This window comes from Lycorma delicatula, chromosome 1, assembly GCF_047948215.1.
Source record: "Lycorma delicatula isolate Av1 chromosome 1, ASM4794821v1, whole genome shotgun sequence".
NCBI lineage: Eukaryota > Metazoa > Arthropoda > Insecta > Hemiptera > Fulgoridae > Lycorma > Lycorma delicatula.
In genome coordinates, this window is record NC_134455.1 from 188,504,477 (window position 1) to 188,528,299 (window position 23,823).

A 23,823-nucleotide genomic window follows, 5' to 3' on the forward strand; every position below is an offset into this window, starting at 1 on the left:
TTAAACGACTAGCACTAGATAGGGAATCTTGGAGAGCTGCATCAAACCAGTCAAATGACTAAAAAAAAATATTACAGTGTATTCACTTCAAGAAGCTTACTTACTGGTGAATTAAATATAAAAAAATTACAACTGGATTTCTTCAGATTAACTACTATTTACAACATTAAAACAAAGGATAAATTTATATGGCAAAGAAAATTGTTCCATTATGTAGTTTGTAAAGTAGAATTACTGAAGAGAAAGCTTTTTTCAAAATGTGTATCATAATGCCATCACCAATTTTAAATTAAATCATTACTAGTTTAAGTTAATAAAACTTCTTAGTGAATAAATCTGTCTTAGTGAGGTACTCTACAGATAGAAAGGTGTGTTGTAAAAGGTTTTACAATAACTATTTTATAGCATTACAATAAGTTAAATAATAATTATTTATTACAAACACATTAAATATAAGATACTGTGTAATGACAATTATAAAATCTGAAAAATAACAATAGATTTATTCAAAGTAATTTTATTAAAAAAACATTTATCAATACTTTAATATTCCTTCATAAAACAACATACATTAAATGAAGTCTGCTGAACCAACACAGATATTTTATTCTTCAGCGCCATCCACCTGCAAGACAATTATCTACTATTAAAATACATTTTTACTTATTAAACCCATTCTTATCATACAAATAATCTAATGTCTGCCAGACATTTCACAATTTTTATGTAGAGACAAAAAGAGTTTCAGGATATGTTCATCTGAAAATAAAGAAAAAAAATCATAAACTCATTTTCACTGTGATTCTATGCCAAGGGTAAAATGAAGCCATATTGAAATTAAGAGGTAAATTTGATGGTTTGATTTGGTCTTTGATCTGAAAATTGAAATCAGTCCCAAATGATGTAATTTTTGAGAAAATGATTTAAAAAACTGAGTCTTGTTGAAAACAAAAGACTGAAATATAGCATTAAAAATACTATTAACATTTTAAACCAAAATGATTTTAATATTGGAAAAAATTTAAACAATATCAATTATTAAATAAATAAAAGAAGAAATTTTAATAGAACAATAGCTTAATGGCACTATATTCAAATTTAATTATAATGTTAAAAAATTCATTAATTATTTACAATAAATACAATTCTTGAAAATGAAATTAGAAATATGTCAATTCAGATGGCGTAAAGTGGAGTTTTAGAAATGTGCTTTTAGTGGCAATCAAGTAAAGCAAACAAAATTATATTTTCTGACAAATGGATAAAATTGTGAAGTTTAAACGCCAATGAACATATCAAAAGTTAGATTTCATTTTAAAGGATACTACCCCTTGTTTTTGACAGTTATGGGCTGCTGAATTTAAATGTGGTCTTACATCCATACAAGAAGAACACTTAAACCGCCTAAATACTGCTATGTCTGATGAAATAATCACAAAAATGCACAATCCCATATCAAATGATACAAACTCAAGAATTTAAATGAAACATGGATTTGCCAAAGAAAGTGAAAATGGTTCAATGTGCAATCATGGCTACCAGTTTTTGGGATTCTCATGGTATGATGTTTTTAGACTATCTGGAAAAAGGAAGGACTATCACTGGAGATTATTGGGCTTCACTGCTGGACCTATTGAAGAGTGCTACTATTCAGCCTAACTTTCTCATCTGGCCAAAAAGAAATTGCTCTTATATATTGATAATCCACTGAATACATCTTGGGTAGATTGAATCAGGTTTTGGAATATGTATGGCAAGATCTTAATGTGAAAAATTCAATTTCTCGAAAAAATTTGACCATTTATAGCCTTGGCTCTAAGAATTATTAATGGGTGCCAGAGGAAGAAAGGGACAGGTAATGTATTATAAATTAATGTATCTCTTCTAACATGATACAAATTACATATCCAAATAATATAAACTACAGAAACTAGGCGGTTGTATGCCAATTTCATTACACTGGATGCTAATAAAGTTTTTATTAGTTATCTGTAAAAAGAATTAACTGATTAGTTATTTTTAATAACTAATTTACATCATCAAAATTGTGCTAAGGTAGAGTAGCTTCTCATATACAATAAGACTAAACAGATAAATTAATAATTTATCCATAACTTCTTAATTTTGCTTGTAGAGAAACGTTTTTTATGCAAAATTGTCTGTTTTCTACTGGTGGTTTTTATTTTTTCTTAAGGTCAATAAACAAAATATTGACGAAAAACTATCTTTTCACAAAGATAAAAATTTACAAACTCAATCAAATCTAAGGTTAAATATTGATGACATATTTCTACATAAATCTACAAAATTGCATAAAAATATCAGTTTTCATTAATTTTTTTATAACAGCATGTTATAATTAACTTTCTTAATTACTTTTAATTACATCAGTTTTTGAAAAACTGATCAAAAGCTTTGTTTGAATCTTTTACTGTTAGATATGAGTTTTCTAACTTATCTTTACTGGTTTAAAGAAAGATTATGATGCGTTTCAGAATCAACCTTGTACTTACTAAGACATCATGGTGACATGCAAATATTACGACATCATGCAGATATTTATGAAGAATGGAAAAACTGTAGCCCTCAAAGTAGAACCATCAGATACTACTGTCTGATGGTTCAGTCATGACAATTTCTGGGGATTACACAACATGATGTTTGGGAAGTTGTTAATGTGAAATGTAAATGGCAGAAGTATGACCAAATGACTATGATATTTCTCAAATATGACACTTAAAATCTTATTCTGTTGAAAAAATATATTCAAAATATATTTAATTTATTAAAATATATTCTGTTTATACTTAATATTCAGTTTTTGAAAAACCATCTCTGCAAAGTAACAATTAAAATGTTTTTATATTTGAAAAAACTGAATTAATAATGACTGGTTTTGAGCATTAGGCCAAGGTACTAAAACACAGTTTTCTAAAAAAAAAAAATGCAATTTTTAAATAAAATATATAGATAACCCTTATATAATAAATAGGTGATAGTAGTAAGCTCAAGAACAAAATGCTATACTGACATTTTCATTTTTTCGCAATTTGTTTGTTATAGGAGTTTTATCAACTTGCAAATTTTCACAGTAGATCTGGTTTAACGAGACATCAGAAAATAAAAATACTTTGATTTTATAGCCTTGGATCTTATGAATCCATACTTTTTTGAATTTTTTAATTATCTAATAGGAACAGGGTTTAAGGAAGTTTATTTACTGCACACCTTCAAGTTATGCTATTTATGTATGATAATAGCTGTAGCATGATTTTAGTGCTTATTGTAAAATTTGCTAGTGTCCTTACTTTTGCTCATAGAAAAATGTAGCTATCTATCGGTGCTTTTTATTTCTACATGTGATTAAAAACAAAGCCATAAGGCAAACAACTAAAAATGTTTTCTTAATTTAACAAATTAAAATAGAATCGCTCCAGTCCGCTAGGGTACACTTTATATTCAACATATTTTACCAAATCCATTCCAAATTCCAATAATTTATTTGCTGTAGTAAACTTTGAGTTTAAAATCTCTACAGACTCTTCTATTATACTACTTATAATTTAGTTTATAGAGGAACAAGTGTATATACTCACAACATACACAATAACATATTTAAAACCAACCTATAAATACACAATATGATCGCTGAAACATTAAAAAAAAATACTGTAGTGATTTTTTGTCATAGGTTCATTATTATAGTACACATAATTATACCTATTACTATTATACAATGTAAAACTGAATCCTTAGATTTCAATCCTCTAAACTTGCTTCTGATCTGAGATATAAATGGAAAAAAATCATTATAAAACTCCTATTTTTAGAGATATTCAGAAACCACTTGAATTCAAAAATGTCCAACTTATACTTTTTATATTTTAACTACTTGCCTTAACAGTCAACTTCAGAGCATTTTATTTTTAATTTAAATTTTATCACTATCTCTGAATATTGTTAAATCTATAATCTGTTTACAAACTTCATTAAAAAAGAAGTTTATGCTAAAGTAATGTTTGTAAACAACATATATACTGATTGCATAGGTAAAAAATGTTGAAAAACAAACTCCACTTCAAATTAAAGTATTTTATAAACTCTATCAAATTTAATGAATGCTATAACCAGATCTTTTAAAAAACTCCTTACAGTAAAATCAACTATTAGACAATTACATGTTTAAGAAGTTACGTACCTTTCTCTGTGTTATAATCTGAAAGAGTTCGTCCATCTTCAACCTGCTTTAGGGCAAATACAAGTCTCTGCTGGTCAGATGGGATGCCTTCCTTAGCCTGGAGGTATGCCATAACATTTTCAATATTGTCTGATGATTCTACTTCGAGGGCTATGGTTTTTCCATTCCTCATAAATATCTGCATGCCACCACGAAGTCTTAATACTAAGTGCAAAGTTGATTCTGAAACACAATTCCTTCTTTAAAATCAGTAAAAAGATAGAACTCATATCTAACAGTAAAGAAATTATTAACAAATCACCTAAATATTTCAGTTTATAAAAACCTCAAAATTTAAGAAAAGTTAAAATAATACACTTTATAAGTCCCTTGGGATGGAAGTAAATTACATAATACTAAAAAAAAGGGAAATAATACTACTATGGGAAAGTGCAATCAAAAGTGTCAAATATCATATACATCGTGTATTAGGAAAAACAATTATCAAGTTTGAGGAATTTTATACAGAGTTGACATAGATTGATGCTTGTCTAATTCTCACCCTATTTTTGCTCCACAAACCATAGAGACCCAGTACCACTTTCACCAGGACATTTTCTTATTGGATGTCTTCTCACATCTTTACCTGGTCGCTGGCAACTGCTCCAAAAATTTATACAATCCATTTGGAAACTATGGTCAAAGGACTACCTGCATTATCTTCAACAACGCAACAATGGCATTTTCCCACCTATAACCTTTAGGTTGGAGAACTAATTCTGATCACCAATGAAAATACTTCACCCATGCATTGGAAGCATGGAGTTATAACTAGTTTATGCAGGTTCTGACAACACGGTTGTGGATTTACAAACAGCTAATTGGTCACTAAAGAGACCTATACATAAATTAGATAATTAAAATGATATTTCAAGATATTGAAATATCTTTAAATGGTTGAAGGAAACTGGATGAAATTTTTATGAGTGGAATTGAAAAACTTGACACAAGTGTTTGGAAAAACTTTGTGAATGTAAAAAAATAGAGAAAAATTTATAGTTTTTTGTTCAATAAAAAAGAATTGTCTTATTAATATGCGTGTTTCATATAGGGAGTGTAACTTGCTTTCTGATCATTCCTTGTAATTCAAATTAAAAAACTTATCTTTGTATGCATGTTACACTGCTTTTGGCCTCATACCTCAAGATTAACCAAACCAATTTTCTTCAAATTAGACTTAAGTGTTTCTTAGAAGGGGAATGATCATAATATTTTACAAATTTGTTAATGGGTGGAGGGGGATATATTACAAAAAACTATTATCAATTTTCTTCATAGGCATCTTAGAGAAAAGTTTATATTAATGCAAATTGTTTACCAACAATGCAAATGCAAACCAAACATATTTTTCTTCAAAAAGTCAATCTCAACCTTCATCTCTTAAAATTGAAAAATCTCATTCTTTGCTCCCTTTGGACTAATTTTATTTTTTGTTTTATAAATGTTAAAAAAAAAACTATTTTAAAATTATTTGATTTTTATTATACTTTATAATTTTTTTATACATTTATAAATTGCAAATTTAATTAAGCAAAACCAAGTTTCAACTTCTAGACCATGATTCTTATAAAATTTGAAAAATTAGCAGTAAGCATATACAGTGTTAAATACATTTTAACTTTAATTTCATATTATGACCAAATTTTTTTTTTTGAAGAAAAAAAAATTTGAAAAATAATTATTACTTAACATTATGTCTTATGAACAAGAAAAATTTTTTTACTAAAAAGGTTTTCTAATTAAAATTTCAGACCCCTTAATCTTTAAAGTAAAAAATTTATCCAGCAAAGCTGAAACAATATTATACAATGTAAAAGCTGTGCAAGGTATTGAATGACTTGTTTGAGAGAGCTAGGAAAAATCAAGCAATATTTTGTCAGCTTCTTTTTTCTGCTTGAAAATAAATGAAAATTTTTTTTCTTCATAAAATAAATGTTCAACTCCTAAGTCTACACAAAAGAAACATTTATTTTTTGCATGTTTCTAGTTGCAGCTTCTAATTTTTGACAAAACTGAAATCTGGGATTTAGAGTGCATGAAAATATATCTTATAGTATTTCCCTTAGGAAATTTATAACCACATATTAATAAAATTATTTAATTTTATTGATACTTGTCAATTAGTATAAACTGTATGAAATGGAAACTCTGAGAAGTCTGTCACATGCAATTAAACATTCATTCATTCAATACTATGTTATAGTATCTTTAATCTGACTTTATAGTTTACAATAAGAAAAAGAAGAATATCAGTAATAAATAAACAAAATTAAAATTCTTCAGCCCTTTCTGAATATTATTGTCAGATAATGTTCTCCCATCTTCTAACTGTTTACCAGCAAATATCAGCTTCTGTTGGTCTGGTGGGATACCTTCTTTATCATGGATCTTTGCCTTAACATTTTCAATGGTGTCTGATGATTCTACTTCTAGAGTAATAGTTTTTCCAGTCATGTTTTCACAAATATTTGCATGTCACCACGTAATCTTAACACCAAATGTAGTTGATTCCACAACAAATTAAATACTTTTTTTTTGCACATAAAAAATGCCATATGTGAAATAAAGATAAAACAACTGCTGATCCCATGGTGTAACTTTTGATAGCTGCCTACCTAGCAAAGAGGAGTCGTAATATCATCCTCCTAATATCTAGTTTATGTTAGAATGTACATCGTGAAATATATATAGTCTCAACACAAAATAAAGCTCCAGCTCAAATACATAAAAAAAAGTATATATTATAAAATTAAATGATGTTATGGTCAGTTTAATGGAAAAAAGGCAAATTTAATTAATAAAAGAATTTAGAATATCTAATAAGTTAAATTTTAAATAAAATTAAATTAATAATTTATTATTAAAATTTAAACCAATTAAAAAAAAAATAACACTGGATTTATATTATGCTTATACCTGCTACTACAAATTAAAACTGTTTATGTAATCATCTGATTTAGACTTTTTCCAACTCCTTTTAGTCTGACAGAATCCATCTTTGGTAACATTGTTTCACTACAACTTATAGAATTCAAATGGATAATCAATCAGTCAACCAGTATTCAAAACACATTCTATACTCCAAAATTAGTTTTCAATTCCAATAACATGCTAACAATATTCTGGCCACACATCATCTACAGCAGGAGTTTGCAAACTACAGCCAGCAAGCAAATATTGATTTTACATAAAAAAACTAAAAATCAAATTACATGCTGTAAGGCAACAAGCCAACAGCAGAGTTGTGAATAATTACTGCATATGGCGCTAGTGTTGCATGCTGTCATCTGCTGTTGTTCAACTAGTGTTTGTCAATTCTCACAGTTTTGTTTTAGTGGCACGTGTAGTGGTGGTATTGATGCTCTGCAATATTTTGTTCTTTTTGTTTTATTTTATTTATTACTCACCATTACCACGTCATTCTCAAGATCAGATAAGAGAAAAGTGGAATTCAAATGTTGTGCTTTTAAAACAGAATAGAATGAGAATTATTTTGTAATAAAATTAATTATTACATTTTTTATGTAATCATGTAATAGCTGTGCGAAACTATGATTGCTAAAATTGGTAAGTTTAAAATGAAATGCACAACACAATTTATTCATAAAATTAAAAAATGATAATGAAGCAACAACTAGTCAGCTTATGAATAGTTCTTTTTTAACCATGAAAAGAAACAATTTACTGGTGAATAATATAATTTTTGCTTGTAGAAGCGGAAGAAATGTGTCCAGAGAAAATAGATTTGTATCGATATGTCAGTCTTTTGTTGAGAACAACAATTAGAAGATTTGAGGACCTAGCAGTCAATTAAAAAACAAGACAAAAAATTTCAGTAGGTTTTCAGTGGCACTTGAGTCGGCAGATATTATTGATACTGCCCAATTTGCTGCTGTTTATTTGAGGGGTCAGTACAGTTGGAGGTGACTGAAATATTAGCTTTATGAATATATCTTCAAGGAAGTAAGGAAAACAATTTGCAATGGATCAGTTGAAATGTGTTACAACTAATGGCGCTAAAAATACGTGTGGAATGGGGAAAGGATTAATTTTTCAACAAAATTTTAAGCCTTTTTGAGGTAAATCTTCAAAACCTCTGGTAATTCATTGTATTATTCACCAGCAGACTCTTTGTGAAAAATACCTCAATATATCATGTGTTACTGTACCAATTGTGCCAGCGATTAACTTTATCTGCTCTGCTGGACTTAAGCATTGTCATTTTTTATTTGAGACTGAAGCCGAATATCCTGACTTTCCTAACCATACAGCAGTTTTGACGACTCAGCAATGGAAAAGTTTCATTAAGATTTGTTGAACTTTGAGAACTAATAGAAATTTTTCTAAATGAGAAAAACTGCCCATATCCACTATTACCAAACAGTGAATGGCTATGGAAATTAGCATTTGCTACAGACAGTGGGATATATAAAGAATTTAACTTCAAATTTCAGGGAAAACCAATGGTCATATGTGAAGTATAATTTATCGTCGAAGTCATATTGCAGAAAATTTGCATTGTATGAAACGCAGACCACATTAAACAAGTTTAACCATTTTGCAGCAAATAGTTCTCTGAACTTAAACTACACTTACAAAACCAATTTTTTTTAAGTGCAAGACACTTCCATATTTCAAAATCCATTTCACTGTACAATTGAGCTTCTAACAGAGTGATTGATCTCAAAAATGATGTTTGAAGAAATGGATCTAACCCAATTCTATAAATATCTATTTGAAGATAAATATAATCAATAAAAATCATATGCATGGTAATTTGTATCTGTATTCCAGTATACTTAGCAAAGTGAAAGGACATTTTTGAAAATGTGTGTAAAATTGCAATTCAGATTATTATTAACTAATATGTTGTTTATCCAGTATGATGAAATATTATCTCAGAAAAATAATTACTTCACAAGTACAAAATTTAACCTGTTCTATAATAATTATTATTCCCTAAATGAGCTCAAATTCTGGAAAATCAAATTAACAGAATGACCATGTTTTAATATAATGCTGTCATGAGAATAGTAAGTTAAAACTGGATTCAATGCTTGTATTAACAAAGGTAACTTTGCCATAAGCATTCATTTTTCTAAGGAAATATTTTTAGTTTTTACCCAAGACAACATTTATACTTTAAGGTTGGCCAAATTTGTCACAATGGAATGGATGTACAAGCAACACTACTTGTTAGCAAGTTTTTCTAACCCATTTTTCAAAGTTCTGTTTTTCATACTTCACTGGTTATTACTTGTTTTTGAACAGAGGTCAATCTTATTACAGCATTAGGAACATTTTTTTATGAAAAAATTTTGTTTGTAAAAAGGGGAAAGAATTGTAATTCTATATACATTAAAACTCTTTCCTCTTAGGAAATTAGTGAACAGATTCACTCATTGATTCCACCCTCTCAAGTTTTTGTGTTGAATTTAGATTAAAATGTTACTTCAACCAGATAAATGAAGTCTTTTTTTGTCATAGGGATATCTCATTTCTAAGCGATAATATATTATAAGATTATGTTTAAATGTATTACTTCTTTGAAACTGGTTTCATTTCCTGTCAAATAAAAATTGTGTGTAATCCCCAACAGCTGATGATTTATAGATGTCAAACATAGTTTCCCTCTTTGCAACTTTTATCTAAAATGTTGAAACTTGACTGATAATTTTCAAGAACGCTTTAACTTCCTTCTTTATCAAAGTTATTTTCATCTATTTGTGTTTATTGAATATTGCTTTATATTTTGATTCCTTGTTAAAGCTGGTTCATGTTAATGATTAATGGCTCATTATAATGATTAGTCCAGTTTACCTGATTCTCAGCAATTTTATGGTTAGCTATAGGTAGCAGTGAGCTGTGATGAGTCTTCCTAATAAATCTCATTACATATAATTTCTTTGTCTTTCCCTTTCCTTGTAAATTTTTCCTTCACTGAATTCATTGTTAGTGAAATTAGGTAAAAAATATAAAGAAATTAAAAAACATCAGCAAACAAGTCCCTAAAGATCTCTTAGGTAAGCACACAAATCATTTTAACGAATCAGAAGTCTGCCTTTAACTAACAGACCACAATTCAACAGGTACCACAATGCATAATAAATAGTAATAGTTATTCATAGGTGGTTCATATTTGTTAGTTCTGCTCTGGAATGTAAATAAACTGTCTACTGTTCAGGACAATATGAATGGAATAAATAATTAAAACTATGTTTAAATAACCTACCCACCATACACAATCTCTTGTACTTACATTTGATAATATTATATATGTTAACAGGAGACATGTACTAAAAATGAAATACATACACATTCACAAAATTTATTTATATATAACAAATAATTATACCTTGACATTAAATTTAATAATAAATGAAAATATGTACATTACTGGAACAATTGTAATTACTGTAAATACATGTATGGCCGACTCATCACAGCTCACTGCTACCTATAGCTACCCATAAAATTGCTGAGAATCAGGTAAACTGGACTAATCATTATAATGAGCCATTAATCATTAACATGAACCAGCTTTAACAAGGAATCAAAATATAAATGATTAAACCAGCATTTTGGTAACCCAACAATTGGAAAACTCCAATTTCATTAAACCTTAGATATAATAAAAACTGAAATAAGATACACATACTGAATAAGATCATACTATGAAAGCTTTACCTTTCTGTATATTGTAATCTGAAAGGGTTCGTCCATCTTCTAGTTGTTTACCAGCAAATATTAGTCTCTGTTGATCAGGTGGGATGCCTTCCTTATCCTGAATTTTTGCCTTAACATTTTCGATGGTGTCTGATGGTTCTACTTCAAGAGTGATGGTTTTTCCAGTTAATGTCTTTACAAATATTTGCATACCACCACGCAGCCTCAACACTAAATGCAGGGTTGACTCTAAATACAGGATAAATGTGGTTAATTACTTCAATAGGAAAAAGTATCTATTAGTAAGATATAATTCACATAGAAAACTTTTTGTCTTTGAAGGATTATCTTAGTAATCACTGATGGGAAAACTGACTAGCATTACTCCTTAGTTTCAAATAAGGAAGATCAGAAAACTATCCATGAAAAGTTCTTTTAGTTTGATATCTTGTCATTAAAAAGTTCTTTTAGTTTGATATCTTGTCATTAAGTTAATTTCAATACTTAGTAAACTTCATTATTAGATTTCATTTAAATTAAATGAAATTATTTCAGCCCTGAGTGAAAACAGAATTTTTTGCACCCAGCTATGAGTTTTAATACTACTATAAGTAAACAATTTCATAATAACATACAGAGATGAGTTAAGAAGGAAAAAAATTCTCACTAAAAATTGTGGACAATGTTTGCTTTCCACATAAAATGTTTCAGAATGAAACTATACAGAAAAATCAAATTAAATCAAAAGCCTGTAATGGCCAAAATAAATTAAACCAATTACTATTCAATCTCCATTCCATATTCCCATTATTATTATTCATTAGTATAAAATATATAAGTTTCACTACTGTAGACATTTATTCCATTTGTTTTAAAAAATTAAAGAAAGAATTTAATTCTTTGTAGTCTTATAAAATTAATTGTTATGATTGTAAACAAATATAAGATGGGTTCTAATTGCGTTGTTTAAACAGATGCAAGATCTCGCGTTAAGTACTTTCATGGCAAAATTAAGGCAAGATATGTAATTATGAATCTCCCTCTACGAATCATGAAATCTTGCAAATGGTAGGGGGAATGAGTAGCTGGATTGAAAGTTCAACCATATCAGAGCAGTATCTGTGAATGATATGGAAAGGAATGATTTCTGAAAAAGGGCAGCAGCTCTTTCAGTAATTGTTAAGGGCGTAGACCCATATGAATATCATAAAATCTTCTGAGTACTGTGCAGCTTAAAGCAGTGGAAAACTACAGCTGTTTTTTTACCAAGAAAATGCATATCTCTGCATTTTCACGTAATAAAGATGGAGATGCCCTCCTTGGTAAAATATTCTGGAGGTAAACTAGTCCCCCATTCGGATCTATGGGCAGGTACTACTAAGGAAGAGGTCACCAGAAAATTAAAGAAATAACATTCTACGAGTCAGAGCATGAAATGTTAGAAGTCTAAAAAAGGTTGTAGATTAGAAATTTAAAAGAGGGAAATGGATAGGTTAAATGTACATGTAGTACGAATTAGTGAGGTTTGACGGGAAGATGAAAACGACTTTTGATCAGGTGATTTTATAATAACTCAGCGTCAAATAAAGGGCAGGCAGGAGTAGGTTTTGCAATGAACAAGAAGATAGAGAAAAGAGTTAAATATTTCAAAAAGCTTAGTAATAGAATCATTGCAGTAAGGATAAAATCAAAACCTTAGCCGACAATTGTTAATGTCTACATGCTCACAAGTGCCCATGATGATGATGTGGTGTGTATATGAAGAAATTGACGAATTAACCGCGATGAAAATTTAATAGTTGGCGATTGGTAAGCAAGCATCGAAAAAGGCCAGGAAGGAAATATTGTGGGTAAATATGGGCTGGGCAAAAGGAATGAAAGAGCGGACCGACATTGAGTCTTACACGAAGTATGATTTAGCAACTGCCAACACCAGTTTAAAAATCATAACAGAATATACACATGAAAAAAACCAGGTGATACTGCAGGTAATAGCGACCATAATTTAGTGATAATGAAATGTAGATTGGCGTTTAAAAACCTGAAGAAAAGGTGTCAGATGAATCTGTGGAATTTAGAGAAGCTTGTTGAGGAAAAGTTAAGATTTTTGAGGACATTGCAAGAGATTTGAGTAAAAAAGATAAAACAGAAAATATAGAAGAAAAATGGGAGAATGTTAAAAAAAGGTAATTCTAAAATCAGCAGAAGTGAACTTAGGTGGAACAAAGAGAACTGCAGCAGATATATATTGCTAGCAGATGGAGGAATGTAGAAAGTATAAGAATGCTAATGATTAAGAAGTTAAAAGGAACTATCAACAATTAAAAAATACTATAAACAGGAAATTCAAATTACCAAAAGAAAAATCATTGGTAAAATAGAAGAAATACAGAAAAGTTAAGGAGAATTTTGTGGTAATAAATTAAAATCTAATAATATGTTAAATAAAGATTATATTAAAGATTTATAATATGAAAGAAAAGGTCGATGATAGGTGGGTGGAATATATCTTATTATTTGGAGGAAATGAATTAGAAACTGGTGTAATAGAAGAAAAAGAGGAAGTCAAAGAGGGAAACTATACAGAGATCTGAATCTAATAGATCATTAAAAGATTTGATTGGCAGAAAGGCGCCTAGGATATAAAGGATACCTGCAGAATTACTGCACAGTGTAGGTGAGGAAGCAAAGGATTATGCAAACTGGTATGTAATATTTACAAAAAAGGGGAAGAAGTTCCATCAGACTTCAAAAAGAGTGTTATTGTCATGGATACCTAAGAAAGTAGAAGCATATAAATGTGAAGAATGCAAAACAATTAGCTTAACTACTTATGCATCAAAAATCTTAACTAGAATTCTGTACAGAGGAATTGAGAAGACAGTGGGATAAGTGTTAAGAAGACCAGTTTGGTTTTAGGAAAAGTATAGGGACAAGGGAAGCAATTTTAGGCCTCAGATTAATAGTAGAAGGAAGATTAAAGAAAAACAAACCAACATACTTGGTGTTTATAGACCTAGAAAAGGCATTCGATAATGTAGACTGGAATAAAATGTTCAGCAAAAAAAAAAATTAGGGTTCAAATACAGAGATAGAAGAACAATTGCTAACATGTACAGGAACCAAACAGCAACAGTAACAATTGAAGAACATAAGAAAGAAGCCGTAATAAGAAAGGGAGTTAGACAAGGATGTTCCCTATCTCCGTTACTTTTTAATCTTTACATGGAACTAGCAGTTAATGATGTTAAAGAACAATTTAGATTCGGAGTAACAGTACAAGGTGAAAAGATAAAGATGCTATGATTTGCTGATGATATAGTAATTCTTACCGAGAGTAAAAAGGATTTAGAAGAAACAATGAACGGCATAGATGAAGTCCTACGCAAGAACTATCGCATGAAAATAAACAAGAACAAAACAAAAGTAATGAAATGGAATAGAAATAACAAAGATGGACCACTGAATGGCCTCAAATTAATAGTAAAGATTAAAGAAAAACAAACCAAAATACATGGCATTATAGATTTAGAAAATGCATTTGATAACGTTGACTGCAATAAAATGTTCAGCATTTAAAAAAAATTAGGTATAGAGATAGAAGAACAATTGATAACATTTACAGGAACCAAACTGCAACAGCAATAATCAAAGAACATAAGAATCTAATAAAAAAGGGAGTCCGAAGAAGAATGTTCCCTACCCCCATTACTTTTTAATCTTCGTATAGAACTAGCAGTTAATGATGTTAAAGAATAATTTAGATCTAGAGTAACAGTGCAAAGTAAAAAGATAAAGATGAAGATAATTTGTAAGAACTATCTCACATGAAAATAAAACAAAAGTAATGAAATGTAGTAGAAATAATGTAACCACTGAATATAAAAACTGTAAGAGAAAAGATTATGGAGGTAGAAGAATTTTGCTATTTGGGAAGTATAATTATTAAAAATGAATGAAGCCAGATCGATACAAAATAAGTATCCTCTGAGTACTGTGCAGCTGAAAGCAATAGAAAACTACAGCTGCTTTTTTTCTAAGAAAATGTAGTTCTCTGCATTTTCATATAGCAATGATTCTAGTCCCCCATTGGGATCTCCGGGTGGGACTACTAAGGAAGGCGTCACCAGAAAATTAAAAAATAACTTTCTACGAGTCTGAGCATGGAATGTTAGAAGTCTAAAAAAGATTTTGTAGGTTAGAAAATTTAAAGAGTGAAATGAATAGGATAAATGTAGATGTAGTAGGAATTAGCAGGGCTTGGTGAGAAGAGGAAAACTACTTTTGGTCAGGTGATTTTAGAAAAATTAACTCAGCTTTAAATAATGGGCAAGCAGGAGTAGGTTTCGTAATGAACAAGAAGATAGGAAAGAGATTAAGAGTATTTCAAAATTCATAGCGATAGAATCATTGTAATAAAGATAAAATCGAAACCTAAACAGAAAACGATTGTTAACTGCTTACAAGCGCCCCTGATGATGATTAGGTAAACTGTGTATATGAAGAAATTGACATCACAATTAAACACATAAAAGGAGATAAAAATTTAATAATAGTTGGAGATTAGAATGCAAGCATTGGAAAAGGCAAGGAAGGTAATATAGTGGGTGAATACGGTCTGGGCAAAAGGAATGAAAGAGGGGACCGACTTATAGAGTTTTGCACGAAGTATAATTTAGTAATTGCTAACACCCAGTTTAAAAATCATAATAGAAGAATATACACATGGAAAAAGCCAGGCGATACTGCAAGTTATCAAGATAGATTATATCATGGTTAAGCAAAGATTTAGAAATCAACTCTTAAGACTGCAAAACTTACCCTAGAGCAGATTATTGATAGAGACTATAATTTAATAATAATGAAATGTAGATTGGAGTTTAAAAACCTGAAGTAAAGGTTTCAGATGAATCTGTGGAATTTAGAGAAGCTTGATGAAGATTTTTGTGGACATCGCAAGAGGTCTGAGTAAAAAAAATAAAATAGAAGGAGAATGGGATTAATGTTAAAAAGGAAATTCTTAAATCAGCAGAAGCAAACTTAGGCGGAACAAAGAGAACTGGTAGAAAACCTTGGATTTTAGACAATATACTGCAGCTGATATGTGAACGTAGAAAATATAAGAATGCTAGGGGTGAAGAAATTAAAAGGAACTATAGACAATTAAGAAATACTATAAACAGGAAGTGTAAACTAGCGAAAGAAGAGTATTCAGAAGTGGAAAGAGAAATGAACATTGGTAAAATAGACAAAGCATACAGTAAAGTTAAGGAAAATTTAGATGGTACACCGATTTACAATACGAAAGGCAAAGTCGATAGGTGGATGGAATATACTGAAGAGTTATATGCAGGAAATGGAATTAGAAAATGGTGTTATAGAGGAACAAGAGAAAGTCGAAGAGGATGAAAGGGGAGAAACAATACTGAGATCTGAATTTAAGAGAGCATTAAAAGAGCTGAATGACAGAAAGGCTTCTGGAATAGACACAATACATGTAGAAATTACTGCGCAGTGCAGGTGAGGAAGCGATTGATAGATTATACAAACTGGTGTGTAATATTTATGAAAAAGGGGAAGTTCCGTCAAGACTTGAAATAGAGTGTTATAGTCATGATATCAAAGAAATCAATAGCAGATAAATGTGAATAATACGGAACAATTGGCTTAACTATTCACGCATTGGTCATTCACAGGAACCGAATGTTTTTGAAGTGGGTTGTACTCGAGCATTCGTGGTGGGAGGGGCACGTGGCTGGTGTCATAGCATTTACATTATAGTAGTTGAGATGGCACCGTGGACGCTAGACCAATGCCTGTACGCGTATGACAGTTTTGTGCAAAACGACGAATCCGTAACTGCTGTTCAGCGAGATTTCTGCAGTCAGTTTAAAACCCATCGTAATGCAAGTGTCCCTTCTCGTAACACAATATTGCGATGGGTAAACAACCTTCGAACAAGTGGTTCAATATTGAAGAAAAACCACTGGGTCCCCGAAGAAATGCTAGCACTCCGGAGAACATTGAACGAGTAAGGGAAGCCATTGTCAGAAGCCCACTCCGCTCTATTCAGAGGCATTCAGCGCGCTTCAAATGAGCACAAGTACGGTAAGACGAATTCTGCATACAGACCTGCATTTCCATCCTTACAAGATAGCCGTCGTGCAGCAGTTAAACAAGCAAGATTTCTCGCAGTGATTACAATTTTGTCGACATATGCTTACCATTTTCGAAGAAAATGAAAATTTGTTATCGTTAATGAGTGACGAAGCCAACTTTCATCTGAATGGCTTCGTCAACAAACACAATTGCTGGTATTGGGCAGAAAGAAACCCACATCAGCTTCACGAGAGACCACTTCATAGCCCAAAGGTGACTGTCTGGTGTACAATAGGAAAGGTCGGTGTTATTGGACCATATTTTTTTGAAGAAAATGACGCTGCCGTAACTGTAACAGCTGATCATTACATTGTGATGTTGAATATGTTCCACTCATCCATGAGTTACGAAACTGGGGAATCGTTTTTCAAAATGTGTTATTCCAGCAGGATGGAGCTACAGCGCACACAGCAAGGGCAACCATGGCTGTTCTCTGTAACTTGTTTCCAGGACGGATCATTTCCAAATTCGGCGACATTCCTTGGCCCCCTCGGTCCCCCGACATGAGTAGTTGTGATTTTTTTCTGTGGGGGTTTCTGAAATCTCATGTGTACGTCAATAAATCACGTATATTGGAGGACCTAAAGATCGCAATTCGTCATAACGTCACCCACATTGATGAAGACATGCTGCAAAGAATTGAGGCCAGTTACCGTGCAAAGCTACAACGCATTGTCCAAAATGGACATCACTTGCTGGACATAATTTTTTGTTCAAGAGTAAGTAACAAATGCTTTAATTTAACAAGTGTTTAAATACCAATAAAACTTTTTTAAAGTAAATATTCAATTTTTTATGATTATTTTAAAAACATCCGGTTCCTGTGAATGACCCTGTAATAGAAGGAAGATTAAAGAAAAACAAACGCAACATATTGGCATTCATATACCTAGGAAAAGGCATTCAATAACGTAGACTGGAATAAAATGTTCAGCATTTTAAAAAAATTAGGGTTCAAAAACAGAGATAGAACGATTGCTAACATTTACAGGAATCAAACAGCAACAGTGATTGAAGAACATAAGAATGAAGCTGTAATAAGAAAAAGTCCGACAAGGATGTTCCCTATCCCTGTTACTTTTTAATGTTTACATGGAACTAGCAGTTAATGATGTTAAAGAACAATTTAAATCTGGAGTAAAAGTACAAGGTGAAAAGATAAAGATGCTATGATTTGCTGTCTAGCTGAGAGTAAAAAGAATTTAAAAGAAACAATGAACGGCATTGGATGATGTCCTACGCAAGAACTACCACATGAAAATAAGAACAAAATGAAAGTAATAAAATGTAGCAGAAATAATAAAGATGGACCACTGAATGTGAAAATAGGAAGGGAAGAGATTATGGAGGTAGAAAAATTTTTTATTTGGGAAGTAGAATTACTAAAGATGGATGAAGCAGGAGCGATATAAAATGCCGAATAGCACAGGCGAAAAGAGCCTTTAGTCAGAAATATAATTTGTTTACATCAAAAATTATTTAAATGTCAGGAAAAGATTTTTAAAAGCATATGTTTGGAGCTAGCTTTAAATGGAAGTGAAACTTGGACGATCGGAGTACCTGAGAAGAAAAGATTAGAAGCTTTTGAAATGTGGTGCTATAGGAGAATGTACAAATCAGATGGGTGGATAAAGTGACAAATGAAGAGGTGTTGTGGCAAATTGTTGAAGAAAGAAGCATTTGGAAAAATATAGTTAAAAGAAGAGACAGATGAATAGGCATATACATATTAAGGCATCCTGGAATAGTCACTTTAATATAAGAATCAGGTAGAAGGAAAAATTTATGCAGGCAGGCAACGTTTGGAATATGGAATATGTAAAACAAATTGTTAGGGATGTAGGATGTAGGGGGTATACAGAAATGAAATGACTAGCACTAGATAGGGAATCTTAGAGAGCTGCATCAAACCAGTCAAATGACTGAAGACAAAAAAAAAATTATATTTAAAAAATTTTTAAATATTATTGTAGAAACTGAAGGAAGCAAAACATACTAAGGATTATATGTGCATAGCTAATTTTTTATTTTATTTCATTATATGGTTATTTTTACATCCTTCTGCCACGTGTAAGTTTTATATGCTTGTCTGCTATATAAATGAATTACAATTGTGGTTTGGAGCTGGTAGGCTTAAATAGTACTTTCTTTTTGGATTGAGCCATAAAAGAATTATATCATTCTTTTTTTTTAATAAGAATATTATTTTTTCTTCTGTAGCCACAATGATTCCCACAATTTTATGTACTATATGTTTATTATCAGACAAAAGGTGAATTAAATAATATATAAATAAATACCACTTTCAACAAATTAATTTAAAAATTTAAACACTTATTAACCCTTTCACGACTAAGGGAAACATTTTTCCCCATTTTAAAATTGGTTGATTGTCATATATAATTATAACCTTATCTGCATTTTTTACGCAGAATGTCAAAATAGAACGTATTCTGAACACAATCATGTAAACAGGAACGTTTAGAAAAAAAAAAACTGTCCAATTGTGGCTAATTATAAACATTCGCGGGCTGTACTCGGTTATTATTTCAGTTTATTGTGTCGTGTAATAATACAACATTACTGTGTTTTTATGTTACTTGGTAAGTATAATTTTTTGCAATAATAAAGTATATTTGAACAAATGAAAACAAATGCCTGGTAATGACAAGTAAATTGGAAAAGTAATTCCCTGTGGTTCATACGTGAAATTTTTATGAACTATTAGAATTTTGTTTTTTTATCGTAATAATTTATATTTTGGTTTTATTCCCAGAAATGGCTAGAAGCGGGCAAAGAGAATTCCACATACGAGATGAGATATTGCAGTTACTCATGGTAGACAACAGTGATTAAGATGAGCTTCAATTGGATGAAGATCAGCAGTTCATCGCTCAAGATGCTGAAAATGGGATTGCGATAGTTGTAATAGAAGTTTCTATTCAGGAAACACATCAAAGTGTTACTCCAGATACAGTTTCGCATGAAACTTTGGAAGATGTCCCTAATTTTCTATGTAGAAAGAACTCTTATGCACCTTATGTATTTCATGAAAGCAAGTATAAATTTGGCTGTATAAACTTATTTTCTGATCGGCAAATTATGACACTGATGCATTATATTTATGGAAGTGATACAATTAGAGATAAGCTAATAGTAGCAGTAAGCGTATATAGTAGTAGTAAAAGAAAGTATCAGAACAAAATGGAAGACTTTTAATGAGTTACCAAATGAACTTTATAGTTACCATGTTTAGCCAACAATTAGAAATTCCTGATTGACTAATGAAGATATGTCCCTTTCATTGCTAATGTTATGCCAAGAATAAGATTTGCATTTTTGTAATGATTGTCAGTCACAAGCGAGTCACAGAGCATACAAAATTAGACCAGTCATGTAACACTTCATTTTATATCTTCAAAAAGCTATGAACAATTCTAAGAGGCAGTCCATAGATGAACACTTAGTTCAAAGGTCATAAAATTATGAAGCAGTACATTAAGAATAAACCTATAAAACGGGGCTTCAAAATATGGTGCAGGGCTGAGTATTCCACAGGCTACCTATTTGAGTTTGATTTGTACACAGGCAAGAAAATGAATACTGAAGTTGGGTTAGGTGAATCCGTTGTACTTTGTCTAACAGCTAAATGGTCTTGGATGTGAAGTGTATTTTGATAACTTTTTCAGTTCTTCAGCTTTAGTATTTTGTTGATGAAAACAAAATACTAATGCCTGCGGCACTGTTTGCACTAATAGGAAAAACATGCCAAAGTCCTTGTCGTTGGACAAAAATATGCAGAGAGGTGTGACATTCATGCCGAAAGTTCAAATGGTATATATAATTTGTAAAATGGATGGACACCAAATTGGTTCATATATTGACCAATTTTATTTATCCAGTGCCGACTGGTGCAGTCAAGAGAAGGCAGGCAGGAACTGCTGAAAAAATAAATTTTATTTGCCCAGAAGTCATCATATGCTATAATAAACATATGAGTGGGTCGACCTCATGGATCAGCGCAAAGCATGCTATGAGGTTGACCTTAAAGCAAAAATAAAGTTCTACCTGCACTTATTTTTTGATTTATTGGACATAGCACTAAACAACGCATATATAGTACATGTGAAGTTGCATGAAGCGCAACACGTGGTAGGACCGCTTTTGAGCAGCTTCAACACATTGCAAGAGGTCTAATAAATAATTATGCATGTCGACAGCGGTCAAGGTCCACTGTAGTCACTACTGAAAAGCAGCATATTGCTCTACAAAATTCAATTTGCCAGCACACAACATGCAAAAAGCATAAAAATGAAAAGATGTGCAAATTATGCTAAACACCGCTTAGAAAATAGGATGCATAATAGATGTATTATGTGGAATGTCCAACTTTGCTTCACAACCAAAAGAAATTGCTTTGCAGAATATCAATTAGCACATCATTTTGTACAGTAATTTTATTTCATAATTTTGTATTATTTTAGTTAACATTTTGTTACAATAAACCATTAAATAAAACACACTGCATAATAAGCCTAACTATAATTTGTTTTTCCTTTTTATTGTCCATTGGGAAAAATATTTCCCATAAAATTAAAAAAAAACTACACAATGTTATGCATTTTTCTTATAATTTTTATTTATTTTACGTCTAAACAAACTAAAATAAACAGTTACATACTAATATCTTTGCTTATCCTTATGTAAGGGTTATCCCTATGCTTATGCTTATCCTTATGCTTTTTTCCTGCAAGGGTTAATCAGCAAACAACATTACTACTCTTGTGCCACAATACTTATTTCAAAAGTGATATTTTTATTTAACATTAAAAACTGATTGTGAAATAAAAAAATTAAGAATGAAAGGAAGTGAAAATACTAGTGTCTTCTCATACATCTGTTTCCTGACTGAATGGAATTGACAAATTTCTTTTTTCATATGCTGATCAAATTACATTTTATTTCACCTAATGCATCTTACCTTGTTCTTAAGTAGTGCTAAATATTTTATTTGTATACTTTTATAGTGAAAACTAGGAGTTATACCATACGATAAATCAGATACTATACTTCTATTAGAAATGTGTAGTCAACCACATTGTGATGGAATTATATATCTGGCAACAGTTAGCTTTTTAAACCTTTTATTATGTAAACCTTTTTATAATGCAATTTATAATAAAAGCACCATTTACTTACCAAGTAACTTATTGCCTAATAGAAAGGTCCACAATGAGAAAATTTTGATGAAAAAATGTTTAAGTCAAAGTTCTAAAGAAAATTATCAAAGCACAAATAAGGTGAAAAACTATGCTGCCTAATGGGGGTAGATGACTCAGAATTGATTGGTCACAAATAAAATAAGATTAACTTACCCTTCTGTATATTATAATCTGAGAGAGTTCGTCCATCCTCCAACTGTTTACCAGCAAATATTAGTCTCTGTTGATCAGGTGGAATGCCTTCCTTATCCTGGATCTTTGCCTTAACGTTTTCAATGGTGTCTGATGGTTCTACTTCTAGAGTGATGGTTTTTCCAGTTAACGTCTTCACAAATATTTGCATACCACCACGGAGTCTAAGAACTAAATGTAGAGTAGATTCTGCAACATTACATAACTAGGGTTATTGACAATCATGTATAATTTATTTAACAGATATAATTGAACTCTCAGATTTATGTAAAATAGCTATTTGGAAATCTTAGGTTCATTTTTCCATTCCATGGCTTTACAAAATAACTATGTTAACCTTTTGTAACATGGAAATTTTATATAATTCAGTTGAGAAGTCAATATTATGATTATTTGCTGAAGGAATAATTATAGCCTGCTTGATAAAATGTTTGACAGCCAGGCCTGTGTTGTCAGTACGTGCAAGGCTGTGCGGCACATGACTGTGCTGAATCATAGGCACCAAGCTCTACCCCCTTTAAAAAACTCTAAACTGAAAAAAATTTTTCCCTTCAAAAAACCAAATTTAACTTATATCTATGATGACTGTGAAATTCTAATACTCATTAAAACAAGCAGTCTGTTTTGCTGCCTATCTGAACAGGAAAAGTCTTGTCTTGCTCAAATATGTCTGAACTTGAAAACAAGTGAGGGTAGATGTGGTTGACAAATTGCTTATTTCTGATCTACTGTTAACTGTTGCAATATTAATTTGTGCAATTTTTTTTTGTGATTGTATTTACTTATGTTAAACTTAGGTTAACTTTGTAGTTCAGAAAAGTAACGATTTGAGCATTATTACTCAAAAAATGTTTTTTTTTCTTCACTACTATTTGGTTATTAAGGTAAAAATGAACTTTGGGGAATGTATTTATTTCATACCTTAGTTGCCTTTACATACATGTTTTTTTATGTAATCAATATTTTTAAATCACTCTGGTTTGGCTGGCAAAGAAATCAATTTTAGATTTTCAAGTGGAATATCCTATACACTATTATATTTCAAATTAGATCCTAACCATTACCCCGTAGTGTTTTGACAAACAAATATTTGACTTATTATTATTGCTTAATTTAAAGTGGCACAAACTTTGATATAATAAAAATATTTTCTTTTTCCAGTAAAGATTTGACTTATTAAAGAGTACCTATTGAAAAGGTGTTCTAAAATTAAAACTTTGCCATTTTCTGATTTCCTGCTGTATGAAAAACCAGAGAAAAGTATTTGTTATTTAATTAAGTCTTAAAAAAAATCCTTTAAATTTTATTTATTTTAATAAACAAAAGTAGAGGGTACAACAACACCAC

The 23,823-nt window shown here is 30.7% G+C and overlaps 1 protein-coding gene across 1 annotated transcript in view; it reads right to left on the minus strand.

Annotated features, from left to right (window-relative positions):
- Positions 1-417: 417 nt before the first annotated feature.
- LOC142326237 (polyubiquitin-C) overlaps positions 418-23,823 on the minus strand; it is a 43,886-nt gene continuing 20,480 nt past the window's right edge. Inside the window, exons 14-17 of the mRNA XM_075368548.1 lie at positions 22,438-22,665; positions 10,925-11,152; positions 4,199-4,420; positions 418-625 (exon numbers count right to left, since the gene is read on the minus strand). Of these exons, the coding sequence (XP_075224663.1) occupies positions 612-625; positions 4,199-4,420; positions 10,925-11,152; positions 22,438-22,665 (692 nt within the window). The 3' untranslated portion in view covers positions 418-611. The remainder of the gene's footprint in view (positions 626-4,198; positions 4,421-10,924; positions 11,153-22,437; positions 22,666-23,823) is intronic.